This window comes from Nycticebus coucang, chromosome 8 (assembly GCF_027406575.1).
Source record: "Nycticebus coucang isolate mNycCou1 chromosome 8, mNycCou1.pri, whole genome shotgun sequence".
Lineage (NCBI taxonomy): Eukaryota > Metazoa > Chordata > Mammalia > Primates > Lorisidae > Nycticebus > Nycticebus coucang.
Window position 1 is genome coordinate 134,977,362 of NC_069787.1, and position 20,834 is coordinate 134,998,195.

At 42.4% G+C, this 20,834-nt stretch overlaps 2 protein-coding genes and 1 non-coding gene across 5 annotated transcripts; 2 read left to right on the forward strand and 1 right to left on the reverse strand.

The window, feature by feature from the left end:
* Window positions 1-1,811: 1,811 nt before the first annotated feature.
* Window positions 1,812-4,529, reverse strand: ACTRT3 (actin related protein T3). The gene is made up of 2 exons (XM_053600184.1): window positions 3,687-4,529; window positions 1,812-2,923 (listed from the first exon to the last, which is right to left on the reverse strand). The coding sequence occupies exons 1-2, from the start codon at window positions 4,151-4,153 to the stop codon at window positions 2,005-2,007; spliced, it is 1,386 nt and encodes a 461-aa protein (XP_053456159.1). The 5' UTR covers window positions 4,154-4,529; the 3' UTR covers window positions 1,812-2,004.
* A 912-nt stretch (window positions 4,530-5,441) lies between these two features.
* TRNAV-AAC (transfer RNA valine (anticodon AAC)) lies at window positions 5,442-5,514 on the forward strand. The gene has a single exon. It is a non-coding gene; the product is annotated as a tRNA-Val (tRNA).
* A 1,381-nt stretch (window positions 5,515-6,895) lies between these two features.
* MYNN (myoneurin) lies at window positions 6,896-20,608 on the forward strand. 3 transcript variants are annotated; one of them, XM_053600175.1, is made up of 8 exons: window positions 6,896-7,032; window positions 7,846-8,142; window positions 12,598-13,391; window positions 14,531-14,690; window positions 16,367-16,545; window positions 17,377-17,460; window positions 18,507-18,593; window positions 20,202-20,608. In XM_053600175.1, the coding sequence occupies exons 1-8, from the start codon at window positions 7,019-7,021 to the stop codon at window positions 20,462-20,464; spliced, it is 1,878 nt and encodes a 625-aa protein (XP_053456150.1). In that variant the 5' UTR covers window positions 6,896-7,018; the 3' UTR covers window positions 20,465-20,608. The 3 variants fall into 3 exon arrangements, with proteins under 3 accessions (XP_053456150.1, XP_053456152.1, XP_053456151.1); XM_053600177.1 differs by having other exon boundaries at window positions 7,846-8,012; window positions 12,714-13,391; XM_053600176.1 differs by lacking the exon at window positions 17,377-17,460.
* The last annotated feature ends 226 nt before the right edge of the window (window positions 20,609-20,834 follow it).

Consider the following 20,834-nt stretch of genomic DNA (forward strand, 5'->3'; position numbering starts at 1 on the left):
TTTTCTAAAACTGCAAAAAAAAAAAATAACATATTTTGAAAATGCCTTTATGTGCATTATCTCATTGAACTTCATAATGACCCTCTGAGACAGACAGTGATGGGCAACCCCATTTTCTGAATGAGGCAATTAATATGTTTAAACAAGGGCGGCGCCTGTGGCTCAAAGGAGTAGAGCGCCAGCCCCATATGCCAGAGGTGATGGGTTCAAACCCAGCCCTAGCTAAAAACTGCAAAAAAAAAAAAAATATGTTTAAACAAGGGGCAGGTGAGGTTGTTCACAACTGTAATTTTTTTTTTTTTTTGAGACAGTCTCACTTTGTCACCCTCGGTAGAGTGCCATAGCATCATAGCTCACAGCAACCTCAAACTTTTGGGCTCAAGCGATTCTCTTGCCTCAGCCTCCCAAGTAGCTGAGACTACAGGCACCTGCCACAATACCTGGCTATTTTTTTTTTGTGTGGTTTTTGGCCAAGGCTGGGTTTGAACCCACCACCTCCAGCATATGGGACTGGCGCCCTATCCCTTTGAGCCATAGGCGCTGCCAACACCTGGCTATTTTTAAAGATGGGGATCTGGCTCTTGCTCAGGCTGGTCTCAGAACTCATGAGCTCAGGCAATCCACCTTCCTTGGCCTCCTAGAGTGCTAGGATTACAGGCATAAGCCACTGCACCCGGCCTCAACTTTCTTTCTTTTAAAGACAGTCTCGGCCTCCCAGAGTGCTGGGATTACCACACCCAGCCTGGACTATTAACTTTCTACCTGATCAACAAATCTCCAAGGTCTTCCCAATTCAATTTATTCTCCAAACTACCACTACATTTATCATAACAATTGCAATACATCTGGGGGTTTTTGTTTATTTTTTTATTTTTGAGACAGAGTCTCGCTATGTCACCCTTGGTAGAGTGCTATGGCATCACAGCTCACAGCAACCTCAAACTCTTGGGCTCAAGTGATTCTCTTGCCTCAGCCTCTCAAGTAGCTGGGAGTATGGCTGGGACTACACAACGCCGGCTATTTTTTGTTGCAGTTGTCCTTGTTGTTTAGCTGGCCCTCAGTGTATGTGGCTGGTGCCATAACCACTGTGCTATGGGCACCGAGTCAATCCTTAATTTTAAATCCTTTTAAATCCTAATTGCTCTCCTTTGCCTGTAGGACATTCAGCACTTAAAGACTTTCAGTCCCTGGCCTTAATTTACCTACTAGTACTTGCTCTTCACTTTGACAAAATTAGTAACTAAGGTGGCACATGCCTGTAATCCTAGCACTCTGGAAGGCTGAGGCAGGAGGATAGCTTGAACCCAAGTGTTTGAGGTTGCTGTGAGCAAGGCTGATGCACTCTAGCCTGGACAACAGAGTATAACTCTGTATCAAAAAAGAAATCATTTTTAAAAAATGCCTTGGGCGGCACCTGTGGCTCAAGGACTAGGGGGCCGGCCCCATATAACAGGGGTGCAGGTTTGAGCCCAGCCCCTGGCCAAAACTGAAAAAAAAAAAAAAATGCCTTGAATATGCTTTGTTTATTCTCATCTGTAGCCCCTGGCTCATTTTATTATGCTTGTTTGGTATCTGCCCTCCCTGCCCCCCACCCCGAATGCCACCCCATCCATGATGACATGCCTTTGTTATGAAGTCCTTCCTCACAACAGCAACCTTCCTTCCCTAAACTTCAGCATGCTTCCATCACTCGTTTGGCACACAGCATGCGTGCCACCATGTGTGAGCTTTCCAAGGGAAATGTAAGCTCTCCAACGTCAACTTGTAGAAGAAAACACTACAGGAAACCCTATTTTAACTTGTTTAAAATGTTTAACTTGGTGCTTTTCAATAATCATCTGTTGTTTGACTGTTGCATCATTATCCCTCCCATTATAAAAAAGCAACAGAGACATGCACATCCCAATAATTGAAGTATTTTCTGTTCTCCCAGAAACATATAATATCCAATGCTTTCTGTCACGTATACTCAAAACATTTTTTTCTAAGCAGTTCATCTGTACTTCAGAAGCATCTTTGGTGTACTATGTTGGGTCCAACTTCTTTAAATTCTGCAGCAGTGATCCACATGTCTTGGAAGGCAGACAGGGATGCAAGAATAGATCCTCCCATCCACGCCGATATCTTCCTTTCTGGGGGAGCTGTAACCTGCACTGGAGTGTTGGCAGGAGCCACCTTTGCTATATCCTTAACTAGCCGCTTGTCGAAACTAGGAAAAGAGGTCGATCCCCCAGCAAGGAGAATATTGGAGAAGAGGGAATTCCTCAGATCTGTATCACATTTCATTATGCTATTGAAGCACATCTTATCTATGCCAGGGGCCTCAAGGCTCACCAGGCGTGGAGAGAAGAGGGCCTCTGGACAAGAAAAGAGCTCCTGGTGGAGCCTGAGGATCTTCCCATCAGGTAGTTTGTAAATTTTCTGTATCAGTTCAGGTTTCTTGGCCATTTCCTCTTCATAGTTCATTGCCACGTAGCAGGAGGTCTCTTTGATGTCCACAACAGTCTTTCTGTCTGCAGCACTGAGCAGCATGATACCGTGGTTCTTCAGTAGCGCCGTGAGGTAGTTGGTGAGGTCAAGGCCTGCCAGATCTAGTTGCTGGACGCCATGCGGCAGACAGTACCCCTCGAAGATGGGCACACACTGGGTAACCCCAGCACCGGAATTCAGCACAAGGCCAGTAGTGAAGCCAGCAGAAAAGAGAGCGAGCACGGCCTGGATGGACATGTAGAAGGCGGGAACACCCAGATGCTCAAAAAACACCTCGGTGATCTGCTGCCGATTGGCCAGTGGGTTCAGCGCCGGCTCAGTGATGAGGACGGGGCCGTCACTGGGCTTGAGCGTCAGGCTGTAGTGGTAGGTGTGCTTCCAAACGACTTCCATGTCCCCCCAGGAGGTAATGACACCGCGCTCCACCGGGTAGCTGTAAGGAAAGCAACAAGACAGACGGCAGCTTTTCCTTTTTCCAGTTCTTACTCCTTTCAAACCGCGCCTAATCCCCCTACTTATTACCACTGTCCCTTAGGGGCATTAACTGTCGCCGCTTCTCAGAGAAGATAATTGTCAACAAAATCAGCACAGCCACCTTCCTCTCAATTTTTGCGCATCCCCTTTTGTTTCCTCCCCTTTGGAAGAGTGTTTATAACTTTAAAACATTTGAGAATCCCTACACGATCGTACAATTTTAATATCAATTAATATAAGACTAACCCAAATGACAAAACGTACCCCGACCTGAGTAATATTCCTGAATGAATTCGTATGAACGATGAATTATGAACGATAACTTTATTGACGCATTTGAATACATTTGTTTAGACCCGGAGCAGCTATGTTCAGTCTCTAGAGGCCCGTAGCCTCCAAGTCCGCATGGCACCCGGCAGTAAAGCCGCCCCGCCGCCCCGCCCCGCCTCCCCGCCTCCCCGCCCCGCCTCCCCGCCCCGCCTCCCCGCCTCCCCGCCCCGCCTCCTCGCCTCTCCGCCCCGCCTCACCGCTCTGCCCCGCCTCGCCTCTCCGCCCCGCCCCGCCTCCCCACCGCCCCGCCCCGCCTCCCCGCGGAGCCCCACCTCCCCGCCCCGCCTCCCCTCGGAGCCCTTCCCGCCCCGCCTCCCCACCCCGCCCCCGCTGCCCGCAGAGCCCTTCCCGCCCTCCCCACCTCCCCGCCCCAGCCGGCAGGGGTGCCGTACCTGATGGACAGCGAGCTTCTCCGGACCTGCGCCTGGTCGCCCACATACACCTCGTGCTCGCCGTTGGCCGCCCAGTCCGGGCCCTTGGCGCGGCCAGTAATGTTCGCGTACACGAAATGGGGCTCCCGGCTCCCGGCCAGGCCCACCTTGATCACGCCTGAGCCGTTGTCGATCACCACAGGGAGCTGGTAGTAGCTCATGCCGCCGCCGTCGCCGCCTGCCGCCTGCCGTCGCCGGGCCACTCGGCTGCGGGCTGTGCTGGGGCCCGGCCTGGAACGCCGCGTCACAGAGGCCCGGCCGGCGGGGAGCCCAGCCCGCGCCCCGCACCTCCCGCCTGCGCCCCGCGGCCGCCGCTCCGGTGGCTGGGCCGCCCCTACCCTGGGTCCCGGAAGACGAATATCGTGAAAACTCGGGTTTCCTACCAAAAGACACAAATCTAACCCTTCGCCAGTGCTCTTCTGGAACATTCTGAAGAGCCACAGGGAGTCTTAATTTCCCGAAGTGGTTGAGGTCAGGTCGGCAGGTGTAGGCCTGGCAGGTCTGGGGCGCGCCCTTGGCTGGGAAAAACGAGATTTATGAGGGAAAGTTGTCGTAGGACAGGAGGCACTGTCCTTCCTTCCGAAACGCTCTACGCCTGAAAGGAGGGGGAAGAAGAGCTAGGATTTAAAATAAGTTTCAAATGCTTTTAATATTGTTTCTGCATCCTGGGCAATGATGGTGTGGTGTGCCTGCCTGTGGTTTCTAAACATTTCGTTGGATTTTCCATGCAAATAAAATGGTAGAAAGTCACTTTTTTTTTTTTTAAGATAGTCTCACTTTGTTGCCGTCAGTAGAGTGCTGTAGCGTCACAGTTTACAGCAGCCTCATACTCATGGGCTCAAGTGATTCTCTTGTCTCAGCCTCACGTCACAATGCCCGGCTATTTTTAGAGACGGGGTCTCGCTCTGGCTCAGGCTGGTCTCTAACCTAAAGAGCTCCGGGAATCCACCCGCCTCTGCCTCCCAGAATGCTGGGATTACAGGCGTGGGCCACAGCGCCCAGCCCCAGAAAGTCACTTAACAAACACCAGCCTCCTTGCAATCTGGAACCTAATTCTCACTCTCTGGTCCGGCGTTCGGATGTGTCTGCCTCTTTGCAGGAAAAGCGAAGATTCTGAGGGCATAGGAAATTAACATTGTGAAACATTTAAGTACATTACATGCCCCCAAAACATTTAAGTACATTACATGCCCATCTGGGTGGCTAATTTTGCACACCCTGTAGACGAGTTTAGAACAAGCACACAGATTAGAACCTCTGGATTTCGGAAGCACGGGTATGATATTCAAAAATAATTCCAGGTCCTTCCACAGGGTTGCCTGTGCGCGACCCGGCCGGGGTCTGCGCGGCGGCGCGGACGCGGTGGCTCGGGGTGCGCGCGTGGACAGTTCCCGCCCCAGCCAAAGGCCCCAGCGCTCCCCCGATTCTGAGCAGCCCACGGCGCGGAAAGATGTTTAATAAAATGTTTTCCTCTGAAAAAATATGTGTGCCCAAAGGCAACTAAACTAGAATGCCTGATTTCTACCGGTATCTAGAGGTTCTGTGAATGCAAACTCAAACTTTTGAAATAGTTTTAGCACTATTCCATTGAGCATATTGTTTTCTTTCTTTTCCTTTTTTTTACAAAAAAAATTAAAAAATATTACGTCAATCCCACTAGGTAGAAAGAATGTTAAGTACATATGAACATGTTACAGAAGCCCCTGCACAAGTGAGGTTTCCGTAGTGTAGTGGTTATCACGTTCGCCTAACACGCGAAAGGTCCCCGGTTCGAAACCGGGCGGAAACATCCCTTTTTCCATCCCATCATTGGGATATTTAGATTTTATATCAAAGACACGATCTTGACAGAAACTTGAAAAACTGACAATTTGGGCTTTTAGATTTGAATGTTACTTTATTCCTTCACCAAAGGTTTTTGCTGAAGGCTTGACGCAGGAAAGACATAACCCGGGTTTTAAAAAATGAACTCGACTCACTGTACTACTGAAAAAAAAGTACAGACTAGACATAAACATTAAACACGGAGTAAGAATGGCTAGCCCGGGCTTTATGTCACTGCTTTTTCGCAGTTTTCCCCTCGAGATTGCTTTTTTCCCCTACACTCCGGGACACCATGTTTTACTCCTACTTTTTATAGTTGGTGTCATGACTGATACCTAAATTCACAAAGATTTCAGAATTAATAAATTACTGGAAAGGGCTCTGACAAAGAAAAAGTGGAATCAGAAAGACAATTATACTCAGAAAGATGAAATCAAGAAAAAATCAGCTCAAAAGTTTTATTCAAAAACACTCTTACAGAACAAAGGAATTTACATGAGAGTAAGGAAAAATATTAGGGAGTGAAGAAATGAATAAATTTAAGCCGACGCTGATCTTTCAAATAAAGTCGCGGGTAGATTTTTTTACAGTACCTATACATTAACTTTTAACACGAAAAATTGCTGAAGTTTTAGTTTTCTGAGATTTATAATGTCCGCGGGTACTAGGAAAGAATCCAGTCTAACATATCACAACATTTTTTTTTTCTCATACTTTTGTATATTACAGAGATAACTGGGACCTTTTTCTTTCACTGTTCAAAAATCTGGAATCGACGTAAATAATCATATTAGTTTTCTAGCCCAGGCTCCGGAAAGCCTTTTCCGGCGTAAAACGCACCTTCCTCCAGTGCCGCGCATGCCCAGTGTGCCCAATAGGCGCTTGGCTTTGCGCGTCTCAGGCTCCCGGCGCCAGGTAGGGTACCCTGGGAGCTGAGCCAGAGTTGGCCGATGCAGACTAGAACAGGAGGGTTCCCTAGAGCTTTCGGGTACGTGAACGGGAAAGGGGCGCTCGGTCTCAGCTCAGACACCCCGAATGACTGCGATCCGAAGCACGCACCGCGGCAGTTTCCACCCAGGGTCCTCGAGGAGGGGGTTAAGGGGAGGAGACGGGCGACTACAAGCCCCAGCATGCACTGGGGAGCGGACGAGGGACTCGGCCTAGAGCCCGGGGAGAGAGCCAGACCAGGCCTCTCGGCCCCGAAGTATTTAGAATGGGGAAGACGGGCCGAGCGCTGCGAACTAGCCCTATTGTGTTGCTTCCTGATGCCTGCTGTCCGGGTCGGGGGTGCAGCCCGCGCTCTGCGGGGCAGCCCGGCCAGCGTCGGGCCTCGGCGGCCCCAGACTCCGCCGCGTCGCGCCCGGATGACGAAGCCGGACTTGACGCCGCGGCGGAAGAAGGGAGAGGCGGAGCGTGGCGCGGTGACGTCTCCCAAGATGGCGGAGAGCGAGTGAGGGAACCGTGCTCCCATGAGCTGCTGTGGGTGAGTCCGGCTTCATCCTAGCCCGCCGCCCCCGCGCTCGCCCGGCCCCGGGCGTCGGAGAGCAGCTTCCTTGGGGTTCGACGCATGTCGGAGCGAAAGTGGAGGCGCGAGCGAGGCGGTCCGGGCGGTGGCTGCTGTGGGAATTGGCGGAATGGGAGCCGGGTGGCGGGCTGGTAGCCGGCGCCGAGGAGGAGCGACTTGGCTTGTCGCGGTCGGAGGCCGCGTCGCGCGGAGGGAGGGAGCGAGCCCGGAGGTGTAGAGAGTAATGGGACCTTGACAGTCCCCGTCCCGGCGCGTCCCCTGCCTCCTGGACACACACCTGGCGGTTTGGGGAAGTAACAGGTTTTGGTGATTCGGGACCAATTTGAAGCAACTCGTACTGTGTCTCCGCCTTTCTGTCCCAAGGGATCATTTCTTCCTGGTTTTGGAAATGTTTTTCTTAACATGCATACGTCTACTGAGCTTAGGAAAGTCTGAGGGGCCAACTGATTAAAAGAAAAAAAAAAAGCGTGAAATTTCGCGGCGCTTTTTTCAGCTGGTGAAGGAAACGTTTACATTCTTCGTCACTTATTGGTGTGTCCAAAGGATTTCGTTAATTGTTTAAGACAAAACAGAAAGTCACTTATCCCTTCAGCATTTTTAGCCGTACATGCTTGATAATGACGGGGGGGGGGGGGGTTAAAATGAGAGCTAACTTTGTTCTTGTTCATTTTATGTCCTCTATCACCCTACCTCACCCCCCATCAAATTGCTTGAGCGAACATTTGTTAAAAATGTACAGTTACTGATTTACCATTTCTTTTTGTCTTTTAGATCAAGTGTAAAATTCCATTCTGGTATCAAAATGCAGTATTCACACCACTGTGAACACCTTTTAGAGAGACTGAACAAACAACGAGAAGCAGGTTTTCTTTGTGACTGCACCATAGTGATTGGGGAATTCCAATTTAAAGCTCATAGGAATGTGCTCGCCTCGTTTAGTGAGTATTTTGGTGCAATCTACAGAAGCACTTCTGAGAACAATGTCTTTCTTGATCAGAGTCAGGTGAAGGCTGATGGATTTCAGAAATTGTTGGAGTTTATTTACACAGGAACTTTAAATCTTGACAGGTAAAGTACACATTTTATTCTCAGTTATAAAAGCTAGTCAGTAGTCTTTAGAGCTGAAGATGATTTGTATTTTTTCCATTCATTCTCCAAACTCAAGTATTTGTGCAGATAATGTTCATTTTAATAAGGAAGTCAGTATTATTGGTTTGGGATGAGCAAACAACATTTTATAAGCACAAAAAGCATAGATGCTAAACAGTAAGATTTCTGACACATTTATCTAAATCTGTTTTAGTTATGTGGTTTTAGTTTTAGTTATGTAAACTTGAAGATCAAACACAACAAATTCTAAGTGAATTCCAGCTTCCTGTTGCTCTTTGGTCTTCATAGTCCTATGATCTCTCTCCCTCATGCTATCCCTTACCTCTTAAGGGTTTTAGAAAGTAGATGGGGAAAGAAGGAAGAACCTCTTTGTTCATATAATAGTGTTCTCATTGCTAACCAAAAGCAGCAGCTTGCAGGACCTCTTTCTAATCTTGATTCTGGAAAATAACTTAGTTGGAGCACAAAATAGCAGTGATTCCTTTTCTTATCTCTGTTAACTGACCAGTCCTAAAGTTTAAGTCAGGTTGGAGACACTAAAATGCTTTTCTCAGCTGCTTACTGCTGTCAACTGCATTGATAAGAAGTAGGTTCTGAAGAAAATGATATGCAGGCACTGTGTGTCCACCTTACTTAATGAGCCATATAATTAGATTAACAGCGTTACATTTAGTGATTTGGGGGACGGAGGTGCTGAGTGGATAAAAGCAAAGAGAAACTAGTTGAATTATCTGTCTTTTTATCTCCGTCTCTTACGAAAGTGTAAATACAAGCAGATTGTCTATAATCTTCTAACATAGAAATATTGTGTGCTTTGGAATTAAATCTTACCAGTTAGTCGTTGTGTCTTCTTGAGCAAGATACTCCCTCTCTTGGCCTCAGTTTCCCACATCTAAAAATGAGATGGTAATAATTACCTTGGTGTTTGATGACTATGAAGAGTAAATAGGGTTTACCTGAAGCTCAGCTGCAGGTGAATGTTAACTTTCTTCCTTCAGCCAGGATGGGGATGTCTCCCACTCAAGTTCAAGTTTCCTTGCCATGAGATAACTAAGTGTACTACCTATCATCTGAGACCACCTGTCTAAAGGTGGTTAAATACCTAAAAAGAATTCTCTTTTTAAATTTTCTCTTCTCTACCCTCCCCTCTCATTCCCCCTCAATTCCACATTTCTTGGAGAAAAATAAGAAAAAATAAAGGGGATTGGAAATTCTGCCACCCGCTGATAATCACTATTATTAACCTATTAACATTTTTATGTGTAATATTCACTTTTCTAGATGATCTCTGTGGAGATGTGCATGTACGTAGTAAGCAGAATCCTTCTCTCCCTTTTCCATTGTAGCTTATCATGGAAGTAAACCTCTTAAAAACTAGAATCAGGGTGCAGTCCTTTTGAAAAGGAAACATTCATGCCGTTATGGATTTTTAAATTTTGGTGTAATGAAATGTTCAAATAAGTCAATTCTGTATAAGTTTGTTAAAGGAATAATGTCATAGGTTAATCTCACATGAAAATTTATTTACATCTGCTTAATAGTTGACTATACAGGCATCTCTGATCTAAGAATTTAAAATACTTAAATAAAAAATAACCATAAGACCAGGGAATTTTGGCTGATCTTCAATTTAATGGTTTCCCTTTCTCAATTAACTATGCCAGAAAAAAAGTCTCAAATTGATTTGAACACGAAACAGAGTGTCTTTCCTGAACCCTTGTGCAAAGAACCAGTGTAAAGAAGAGCCAGGTGTTTTGTTCAGTCTTCCCTGGTACATACATCCTGAGTAGCTGGGGAGCTAATTCTTTGAGCCAGGAATGGAAAAGAGGACTTATACCAGGATAGAAAGGCTTACAACTTAGTGAGTAAGAAAACAGGCAGAATAATAGAATTAAGTAGGCTCCAGGGCCAGACTGCTTGCTCAGTCTTGGTTCTAACACTTTGTGACCTTGAACAAGTTACTTAATTTCTTTGGCTCTCTGATTTTTCATTTGAATGTAAAATGAGGATTATGATAGATTTTATAGGCATACCTTAAGGATTAAGTGAACTAATCTTATAAAACATTTAGGCATACACATGGCAGTATGTAATTAAATAAACTTCATGGCTCTTCAAAAGATGAAAGTTAAGAAACAGTTAGTACTTACAAACAAAAGCAGATCAATTATTGAAGTAAACAAATGCTGATTGGTTCTCTTAACTGACTTAAGATAATAGTGAAATGCACAGCTTGTATGAGTTACTGTTTTAGTGTTGTACAATTCGGGTTTTACTTAATGGCAGTGTACCTTGGTCTTAAAAGGCTACTAGCCCACCTTGGTATCTGTTTGGTGGTTCATTTTATGGAACACTAAACACAATTTTGAAACCAAAAGATCTTTTTAGTTAAGTATGTTTATAAAAGGTAAAATGAAACTGATTTTCATTCTTCTAGTGTCCTTTCTTATACTTTTTAATAAATTATATGACAAAAATCAATAAAAATGCTTAAGAAGAAATAATGTTTTTGGAGAGTGATGATGCTGGGTATATATGTAGAAAACATTTTGTATAAAAGGTAAATGCAGTTGTTTTTGTATTTGGGATATCTGTGCTTTTTCATTACAAATAGAGAAGTAGATCACAAAAATCGTCTTTGTATATTTTTAAAATTATAACCAAGGGCCATTAGAAAAGAATATCTCAGGTAACTTTTTCTTATCTAGGGGAAGGACTCAAACGGGTTAAATACCAAAAGCTTATTTGTAATACAGTTAGGAACTTGGGGTGGATTTTCCCAGGGAATGAAATACTCTCTAAGCTTGTGGCCAGGGTTTTTATATTTGTATAAATCTATAATGAGCTGAAAATGATTAAGTTTGTAATAAAAGACAACTTTTAAAAATCCATTATAATGCTTAAATAAGGGGAAACATACAGGTGGCACTTCAGTCCACACAAGTTTAATGAGAAGATGGTGAGGACGGGATAGAGATTTGTAGGTACTGTAGGATACTTTCAGAGATCTTAGAGGTTCTCCACATTACTTTTTAATTTTATTTCAAATTTTAGTCCTTTTTTAAAAAATAATATTAATAGCATTATATAAACTTTTTTTTTTCTTTTGAGACAGAGCCTCACTTATTAACCCTGGGTAGAGTGCCGTGGCGTCACAGCTCACAGCAACCTCCAAATCCTTGGGCTTAGGCAATTCTCTCAGCCTTCTGAGCAGTTGGGACTACAGGCGCCCACCACAACGCCTGGCTATTTTTTTGTTGCAGTTTGGCCAGGGCTGGGTTTGAACCCGCCACCCTCGGCATATAGGGCCACCCTACCCACTGAGCCACAGGTGCTGCCCCATTATATAAACATTTTTTCTGGCTTATAATAAAGAGGGAAAAGGTAACATTTTCCTAGAGAACTAAACAATATTTGGGGAAAATGGCAAATAACACTTAGGAACATTATGGGAGGGTGTGTGTATGTTTAATGAAATAAATAAAAGGATCATATTTTTAATATTAATACCAACTAAACTCTAATTATGCAGCCAAGAAAATTGAAGCCCATCAATCCAGCTAGTAATGCCAGAGCCAGTGCTAGATTGAAGCAAACCCTTCGCCACATTGTAAACTGTGAGCAGGGACTATTGTTATTTCTTCCTGTCTCTTTAGTACTGTCAAGGCGGACACTCAATAAACCTTGACTAGAAGGTTGAACAAGGTGGCTATGTCGTTTTAATATAACTCCAACATGACCAATATTAGATTTTGGTCCAGATAATATGGGTTGAATATTGCCAAAAAAGGTGGGAGGGTTGCTACAGAGAGCTTCATACAGGATAAAACCTTGTTTCTCCAAGTGTGGTCTGTAGACCAGCAACATTGACATCATCAGGGAGTGAACATACTAGAAATGCAGAATCTGAGGCCCCGTCACAGGCCTCCTGAATCTGAGCTCCCTGCATGGTTCATATGCACAGCAAAGTTTGAAACAAAGTCCCTCCCAGAAGATCAGGGGGAAGATGGGTGGGGGGAACAAGTCATTACTCTTCCTAGTGCCAATTGGAAAAGTTGGTTGCTATCTGAAGAGGCCTTGGGGTGAATGGGAGGAGACAGTGAGTTGCCCCAGTTGTTTTGTGTTCCAGGGTTTTTTAAAAACAGAGACTTTAGCACTTCATTTTTCTGTAATGGTCAACTGATGGCTGTGAATAGCTATTATTTTTCATCTTTTCAAGTTCTGTAAAATTGGAGATTTTTACCTGAATTTTATTCTGAATGAATTAGTTGTGTAAATAGGTTTTTCTCTTAGGCCTTTTTCAACATTCTGCTTCATTAGATCTTTAAAAGACACTGCAGTCTATTGCAGCTGTGTTTCAAAAACAGTTTTTCTTTGATCGGAATGTTGTCATTTAGCTTTGTTCCCTTACAGTTGGAATGTTAAAGAAATTCATCAGGCTGCTGACTATCTCAAAGTGGAAGAGGTGGTTACAAAATGTAAAATAAAGATGGAAGATTTTGCTTTTATTGCTAATCCTTCTTCTACAGAGATATCTAGTATTACTGGAAACATTGAATTGAATCAACAGACTTGTCTTCTTACTCTGCGAGATTATAACACTCGGGAGAAATCAGAAGTCTCTGCAGACTTAGTTCAGGCAAATCCTAAACAAGGAGCTTTGACAAAGAAGTCATCTCAAAGTAAAAAGAAGAAGAAGCCTTTCAACTCCCAGACAGCAGGACAGAATAAAACAGTGCAATACCCCAGTGACATTTTAGAAAATGCATCTGTTGAATTATTCTTAGATGCAAGTAAGTTGTCCACACCTGTAGTAGAGCAAATTGCACAGAGAAATGGTAATTCAGAACTTGAGTTGACATCAGTTATGGAAAACACTTTTCCAGCACAAGATATTGTGCAAACTGTTACAGTGAAACGGAAACGAGGAAAATCACAGCCCAGCTGTGCTCTGAAAGAACACTCTATGTCCAATATAGCCAGTGTCAAGAGTCCATATGAGCTGGAGAACTCAGGGGAAGAGCTGGATCAGAGGGACTCCAAGGCCAAGCCCGTGTGCAACACGTGTGGGAAAGTGTTTTCAGAAGCCAGCAGCTTGAGAAGGCACATGAGAATACACAAAGGAGTCAAACCTTACGTCTGCCACTTGTGTGGAAAGGCATTCACTCAGTGTAACCAGCTGAAAACACACGTAAGAACTCACACAGGTAAGACTGGTTTCTGAGGAGATATAATTATTTTTATGCTGTGACTAGAATTGTTGTATACAGAGCATATTACCATACACTACTTGTAACAAAAATTTGGTATGTTCTATTCATAAAAATACTTACAATGTTATACTACTGAAAATTCTTGTTTTTAGATGTAAGGTATTGCTCTGTACAGTGGTGCGGTCATAGCTCACTGTAACCTTGAATTCCTGGGCTCATGCGATCCTTCCACCTCAGACTCCTGAGTAACTGGGACCGCAGGCTTGTGCCACCATGCTGGGCTTTTTACAAAATTTTGTAGGGACAGGGGTCTTGCTGTGTTGTCTTAAACTCCTGGCCTCAAGTGATCCTCCTGCCTTGTCCTCTCAAAGTGCTAGGAATACAGGCATAAGCCACCATTCCTGGATAGACTGTTGGAAATTTATTTGTAAGTGTAACGTAGTATTTAATGGCTATTTTAATATAACTGATATTTTACGTCCTAATGCATCAAGCATAAATTTGGTTCTAGCTTGCCAAGTACTTAACAGAGACAAAGATACTAAAACTGATAAAGAGAAAATGTAATTACTCCTCAGGCTAATGTTCAGATTTTGCCAGCACTTCTCATTATATCCCTCCTGGACTTAGCTGACTCGTGAACATTTGCTTATAGTCACATAAACGTCTCCTCAGTAATTCTACTGGTGTTTTCAGTAGTCTGGAAAGAGATTCCATTTGCTTTTATTTCTGGCAGTTAACATTTTCTGAATACCAAAACTAGTACTGTTGATGAACTCCTTTTTTTTTTTGTTCCGAGACAGAGTCTCAAGCTGTGGCCTTGCATAGAGTGCCATGGTTTCATCATGGTCCACAGCAACCTCCAATTCTCAAGCAATCCTCTTGCCTCAGTTTTTCTTTTGTTACTAAAGAAGGGGTCTCGCTCTGCTCAGGGTGGTTTCTTGTACTGGGAGCTCAAGCATTCCACCCACCTTGGCCTCCCAGAGAGCGAGGTTTACAGGCACGAGAACTCTTTTGAATTCTTTTTGAAGAATTTCAACTCTTTTTGAACTCTTTTGATTTTGATTATCACTTAAGCAACTAAAACAGAGTGTTTTCTTCTAAACATAACTTTTGTTTACTTGTGCCTTTAGGTGAGAAGCCATACAAATGTGAATTGTGTGATAAAGGATTTGCTCAGAAATGCCAGCTGGTCTTCCATAGTCGCATGCATCATGGTGAGGAAAAACCCTACAAATGTGATGTGTGCAATTTACAGTTTGCAACTTCCAGCAATCTCAAGATCCATGCAAGGTAAAAAAAAAAACAAACAAAAGCAGGTGTTGTTTGATCTTTTGGATTGTTAATAACCATAGTCTTATGAATAGATTACTCTGTAGAATTCAGGACAGTGGAGTTGTGAGAGTCCTCCATACAGTGTTCTTAGTACACCATGGTGGTTGGAGGGGAATAAGCAGTGGGGAAAACATCTAGGAAATAAGATCAGAATGATCCAAAATGCATTTTAAGCGGATGGCTCTGGCTGCTGTAATGGAAAAGGACTGTAGCATGTGTAAGGAGAAGCAGGGTGAACCCAGGCAAAGATGACGTTGGCTCAGGCCAGGGTAGCAGCCGTGAGGTCAATAGTAAGAGTCTGGATACACAGTATTTTTAAGGTGGATCTAACAGTTTACAGACAAATTATATGTGAGATCTGAAAGAAAGAAGAGTCAAAGGCAATTCCGAAGTTTGGGCCTGAACACTAAACAGGTAGTGTTGCCATGGACTGAGGTGCAGGAGGCTGTGGGAGAGCAGCTTCTGGGGTGGTGCAGGATCCAGGGAACAGTTCCGAGCATGTTAAACTGAGGAGAGATGTGCACTGGGTGCTGAGTCATCTGAGCATGGCGTTCTGGGAGCTGGTTTCAGCTGGAGATGCAAATCAGGCATTTGGCATTGTCAGTTCATGGTTAGAAAGAGATGACACTGGATGAGGTCGCCAAGAGAGTGAACATGGATAGAAAAGAGATCAAAAGACGGAGTCTTGAGACGCTCTAACTTTGCAAGTTGTGTGAGGTGGGCGTGATGGCTAGTAAGGAGCAAGTGGATAGAAGGAAACTAGGAAAGTAGGCTGCCTTGGAACCGAAGGGAAGGAAATTGTTCCAGAGGAGAGGGATGAACTATGTAAAATTCTCTGATAAAGAGATGGAGACTGAGGATTGATGTGGATTTAGCAGAATAGGAGGTCTGCAGCAGCACTCTTGACAAAAGCATTGTTAGCAGAGGCTGAAAAATGGAAAAATAGGCGGGGTCTGAAGATTTTGATACAGGGAAGCAGAGAAATGGAGGGACATTTCGGATCAAGGGTCTTTGTTTTTTAAGGTGGAGACTTACCAATATTTTTGCATGCTGCTGTGATCCCATAGGGTGAGAAAAAATGGATGCTGTAGGATGGGGGAGATTGTAGGAGTGCTGTCACTAAGTGGGATCTCCAGTGTACAGATGGGGTTTGGGTTCAGGTGAACTGCCACTCTCCTGTCATGGCTGACCAGGGGGATGGCGATGGTATAGGTATGAATGCTGTAGGCAGAGTTCTGGGAGGCGGACATTTTCTTCTGGTTACTTAAATTCTTCTCAGTGAAATGGGAAGCAGGGCTATCAGCCAAGAATGAGGATGGGTGAGGAAGTGCTGGTGGTTTGAGGAAAGAGTTTTGATGAGTGAAGATTGAATAGACCAGGGGCAGTGATTGCCCACATTATCCAGGACCCACGAGAAACCATATAAACATGATGGCAAAACTTTTTGAACTAATCTCAGAACTAATGTTTTGGTAATAACTAACACATTCATTTTGACAGTATTTACACTAAGCACCAATAGTAATTTTAAATGTTACCTTCTTAGTCTATTAAGAAGTAAAATGCTGTATGAAAAATGCTTGCTATATAGACTGGCCTCTTGATTGTTTTACTTAATATTTATCTGCCAACAGGAAGCACAGCGGAGAGAAGCCATATGTCTGTGATAGGTGTGGACAGAGATTTGCCCAGGCCAGCACCCTGACCTATCATGTGCGGCGGCACACCGGGGAAAAGCCATATGTGTGTGACACATGTGGGAAGGCATTTGCTGTCTCTAGTTCTCTTATCACTCATTCTCGAAAACATACAGGTAAGAGTTTGACAGGGAGAGACTGCTTAAAAGAAGGAAAGTTACAAATAAAAGGGGGATTGAAGTTTTACAGAAGGCAGATTATGAGCTTTGTACTTAGATATTTGTTTCTTCTTGATGCTTTATGATTTTCACATGTGTATTAGGTATAAAAGCTTATTTCTAAAATAATACAAAGTAGGTGAAATATTTTTAGCATGCAACTCACACGTTAAAAATTAGTGAGATAATTTTAATAATACATAAACTTGAGGCATGTTTTATGACTTTAGAAAATTTTTAGCCTCTTGAAGGTTTATGTCTTTTGCATAAAATTGTGGAGTGAGGGTAAGGGGTGGAGGTTAGTTTGGGTAGAACATTGATTTTATAACTTCTTTCCTACACAAACATTCTGAGATTTGCAATTGAAACAGATAATTCAAAGGCAAAGTATCAGTTTTGAAGCAAACTGTAGTGGTTTTGTAGGGTGCGTTTTTTTCAAAAGAAACTTCCCTAACTGCTCTTATTCTCCTTTAATAATACAGTAAATAGCAAGAACAGAAATACAGATAAATGGGTTTACATGTTCTTAACCATATGGAAATTGGCTTCTTGCCTAGCTCGTCTCTACTAGAGGGACATTGGCAGGAATAAAGTGTTAATTGTGAAAAGTATCAGGTTACATGAGCAGTGTAAAATCATTACTAATTAAGTTGGATCACTGAAAGTACCTCTATAGTAGAGGTTTTAATTTAAATAATATTTTGAAACAGCTTACTTTAGATTATTTGTATTTGATAAATATTATATTGGTATAGTACACCACTTCGCTATCTTTTATTTTCCATCTAGGTGAAAAACCATACATATGTGGTATTTGTGGGAAAAGTTTTATTTCCTCAGGAGAGCTCAACAAACACTTTCGATCCCATACAGGTCTGTGTTTAGGGAGAACGCATTATTTTTTGTTCTCTCTTAATTTCTTTTTATGTAAACCTTGACTTTTAAACCATTATGGACTATATGGTATCTAATCATACTCTACCTATAGCAATATTGTAATGTATAAATATCAACTTCTTACTTGCTTATCTTATTTTTTTAGTTGTTTGGAGTGTGAATTAAATTTGGTAAAGAATTGTATAGATTGTTCAAGAAATATGCCAGATAATCAGTAGCTCTTAAATGATTTGGATTAAATTACACAGCTGTACCAAGAAATGAAAAGGAGTAGGTAATACCAAGAGAACATCAGATTTTCTTATTAAACAGTGTTTAGCGTGCATGTTTTTAGAGTGAATTTTAATACTGACGTGTTTATTTTAAAAAGTAGTAACATGAAGAAAATAATGTAAAAAATGTTAAACACAAAAACATGCCACTTTGAATGTGTACTCTTTTGATTTTTTTTCTTTTTAAAAATCCCTTCTCATAGTTCTTCCCTAGAATAGTCTGAGCACTGAGAGAAATTTAGTGATTTATTGGCAGTGTCTGTGTTCCACTGCTCCTTAGTTTATGGTATAAAGCACTGAACAGTTCTTATTTCAAGAGAATTATATTGTAGTATGTAGTTAGTATTTTTAAGGATTTTCTAATTTATAAGATACCAAGAGCAGAAATTACAATTACACTTTCTCCCCCTAGCTCTTAGCCAGAGCAGGGCATATAATTGACATTCACTATATGTCTGATAGAAATGAAAGAGTTTTTTTCTAGTTTGCAAATAAATTTCCATTAGTCAAAATACTGAGTGTTCTCTGAATCAGGGATGTGCTTTGTGTAACATGAAGGAGGCCTGTGTGCAGCATCTCTGTTGTTTTTTTAACTGAGTTACTAAGTGGTAATTTAAACCAGATTTAAATAGTGTAATAATATTTGCATTGTATTCATAAACACTGATATTTTTGTCTTACTAATAGTTTTTCTATATTGAAGTTTTTATAAGTTTTAAAAGTTTTATAAACTTTTTAATTATTTTTCAGGAGAAAGACCATTTATCTGTGAATTGTGTGGAAATTCTTATACAGATATTAAAAATTTAAAGAAGCACAAAACAAAAGTCCATTCTGGTAAATGCTTTTCTTTTTAATTTGGTGTTCTCACATTGGTACTATTCCTTAAAATGTTAAGATAAACATTTAAATGATTTAAATTAAATGCTTATTTCAAAAACTAGATACATAAATATGAGGCAAGTAGCTTTATAATTTGTAGAAAAGTTCACTCAGGATTTCTTTTCACGTTGAGCTTCTAATAAAAAACATTTGAAATATTTCCTTCTTTAAAAACTTGACTTATGAACAATTTCAAGAATAAGGGAACTCAAGCAATGTGGCACAGGTACCCATACCAGGGTCTAGTTACATAAAGAAAAGGGTCGTCATGAACACTAGTTCAGACGAGTGTGAGAGGAGATAGGGGCAGGGTTAGCCCCACATTGTCATGACTATAAAAATGGAAAGCCAGACTACAAAATTTTAGGTCCATTTTTCCTTGGAAAAAATACACAGTACTAACCATTTTAGAAACAACACTAGGCTTCTTGGTGTATACAGATGGTGGGAGTCTCTTACTATAAACACAAACATCATAGAGATTGAGTTAGAAACTGAAAACTTCAGTGAGTCGTTAATACGGCACCTGTTAAGTTCCTGTGAAGTATATTAACTGCCGGGAGTGTGAAACTGAACTTGGCTGGTGTTGGTTCTCAGCAAGTGCATGGCCTCCTATGGTACACCAGGAATTCAAATAAATAATTGCAAGGGACGTTGTGGTATTTAGTGCTGACACAAAGTGCTAGAATGAAGATTGTAAATCCTTCTGAGTATTAGGAAAGACTTGATTTTAGGCAACTTGAAGGATGGAGAATAGTTCAGAAGGTGGAGGTGGGGAGCCGAGGGCTTGTTCCAGGCTGAGAGCACTGCAGAGTCCCAAGTCCAGCCCCGGGCAGGAGATCATAGCTGTGTCCTTGGCTGGCTGCACTGAGGAGCAGTCTGGGGAGAAGGCAGAGAATTACCGCTTTATGAGGGCAGGTATGCAGTTTTGTCTACTTAACGCAGATGGTGAAACCCAAGTCTTCAACAGAGGCATGTTAAAGCTAGTGGAAATCTTTAGTCAGTGTGATAATTTCTTCCTTGTACAGAGCAGAATTTCTCACCTCTAAAAATACATGAAAGTGCCATACTTGTGAATTTGAGCCCACAGGATAGTATGAACTACTAATTAAAACAGTCAATGAACATTAAAAATCTACTAAGTTTAGTGGTTTCTTAAGTTATGTCACTACTAAGTACTTTGAAGGAGTTAGAAAAGTATAACATGGCATTTACCTTTGAGGGATTTACACAGTAGTTAAAGATTCACGGCATACCTGAGTAGAGTGGCAAACAGCCAGAGACAGGAAGATTGGCAAATGTGTGATCAAATATGTAAGAAGTAGCTCACCCTGTTCCATTCTTACAGTGATTAAGTCAGTTTTTATATTGGACTTAATACTTGAACATAACCTTGAGGCCCAGATTGAATTTGTACAGATAAGGAAGAGGGCCTGTGAGGCTGTAAAGAAACTCCTTCAGTAAAGGTGTGAAAGTTGGAGTGCAAATTCTGGAAATGATAAGTAGATTGGAGTTCTGTCTCATTTTTAAGAGTTAGTATGATTTTTTCCCCTTCTATTTTAGGTGCAGATAAAACTCTAGATTCCAGTATAGAAGATCATACTGTGAGTGAACAAGATTCCATACAAAAAAGCCCTTTATCAGAAGCTATGGATGTGAAGCCTTCTGATGTGACTTTGCCTCTAGCTCTTCCACTTGGGGCTGAGGACCACCACATGCTTCTGCCTGTCACAGATAACCAGTCTCCTACGTCAGAGACGTTGTTGAGGTCAACTGTGAATGGCTATGCAGAACCACAGCTGATATTTTTACAACAGTTATACTAAGTTTGTGAGGAACATGGGATCACTAAGACATCTCTGGGAGTAACACAGACATCTCTGGCAAGGTGCATATATCCATAGTAAATTCCCATTCATTGGAGTTGTGACTATTTTTCATTCACTGAAGTAAAGCACCTGATACATCATAAATGCAATACTTGTTTGATTTTTGGCTGTTATATCTAGACTAGACTACACACAGATTTTTAAGAAATGGATTATACTACAGTAGCACTATTTTGGGTCGGTAAGTTTTCTTTTAAAGCTGCCTTAATTCCACTTGTACTTTTTTTTTTAAGGGGGTCTTGTTGCCTAGGCTGGAGTGCAGAGGCACAATCATAGCTCCAGGGATCTTTCCACCTCAGCCTCCTGA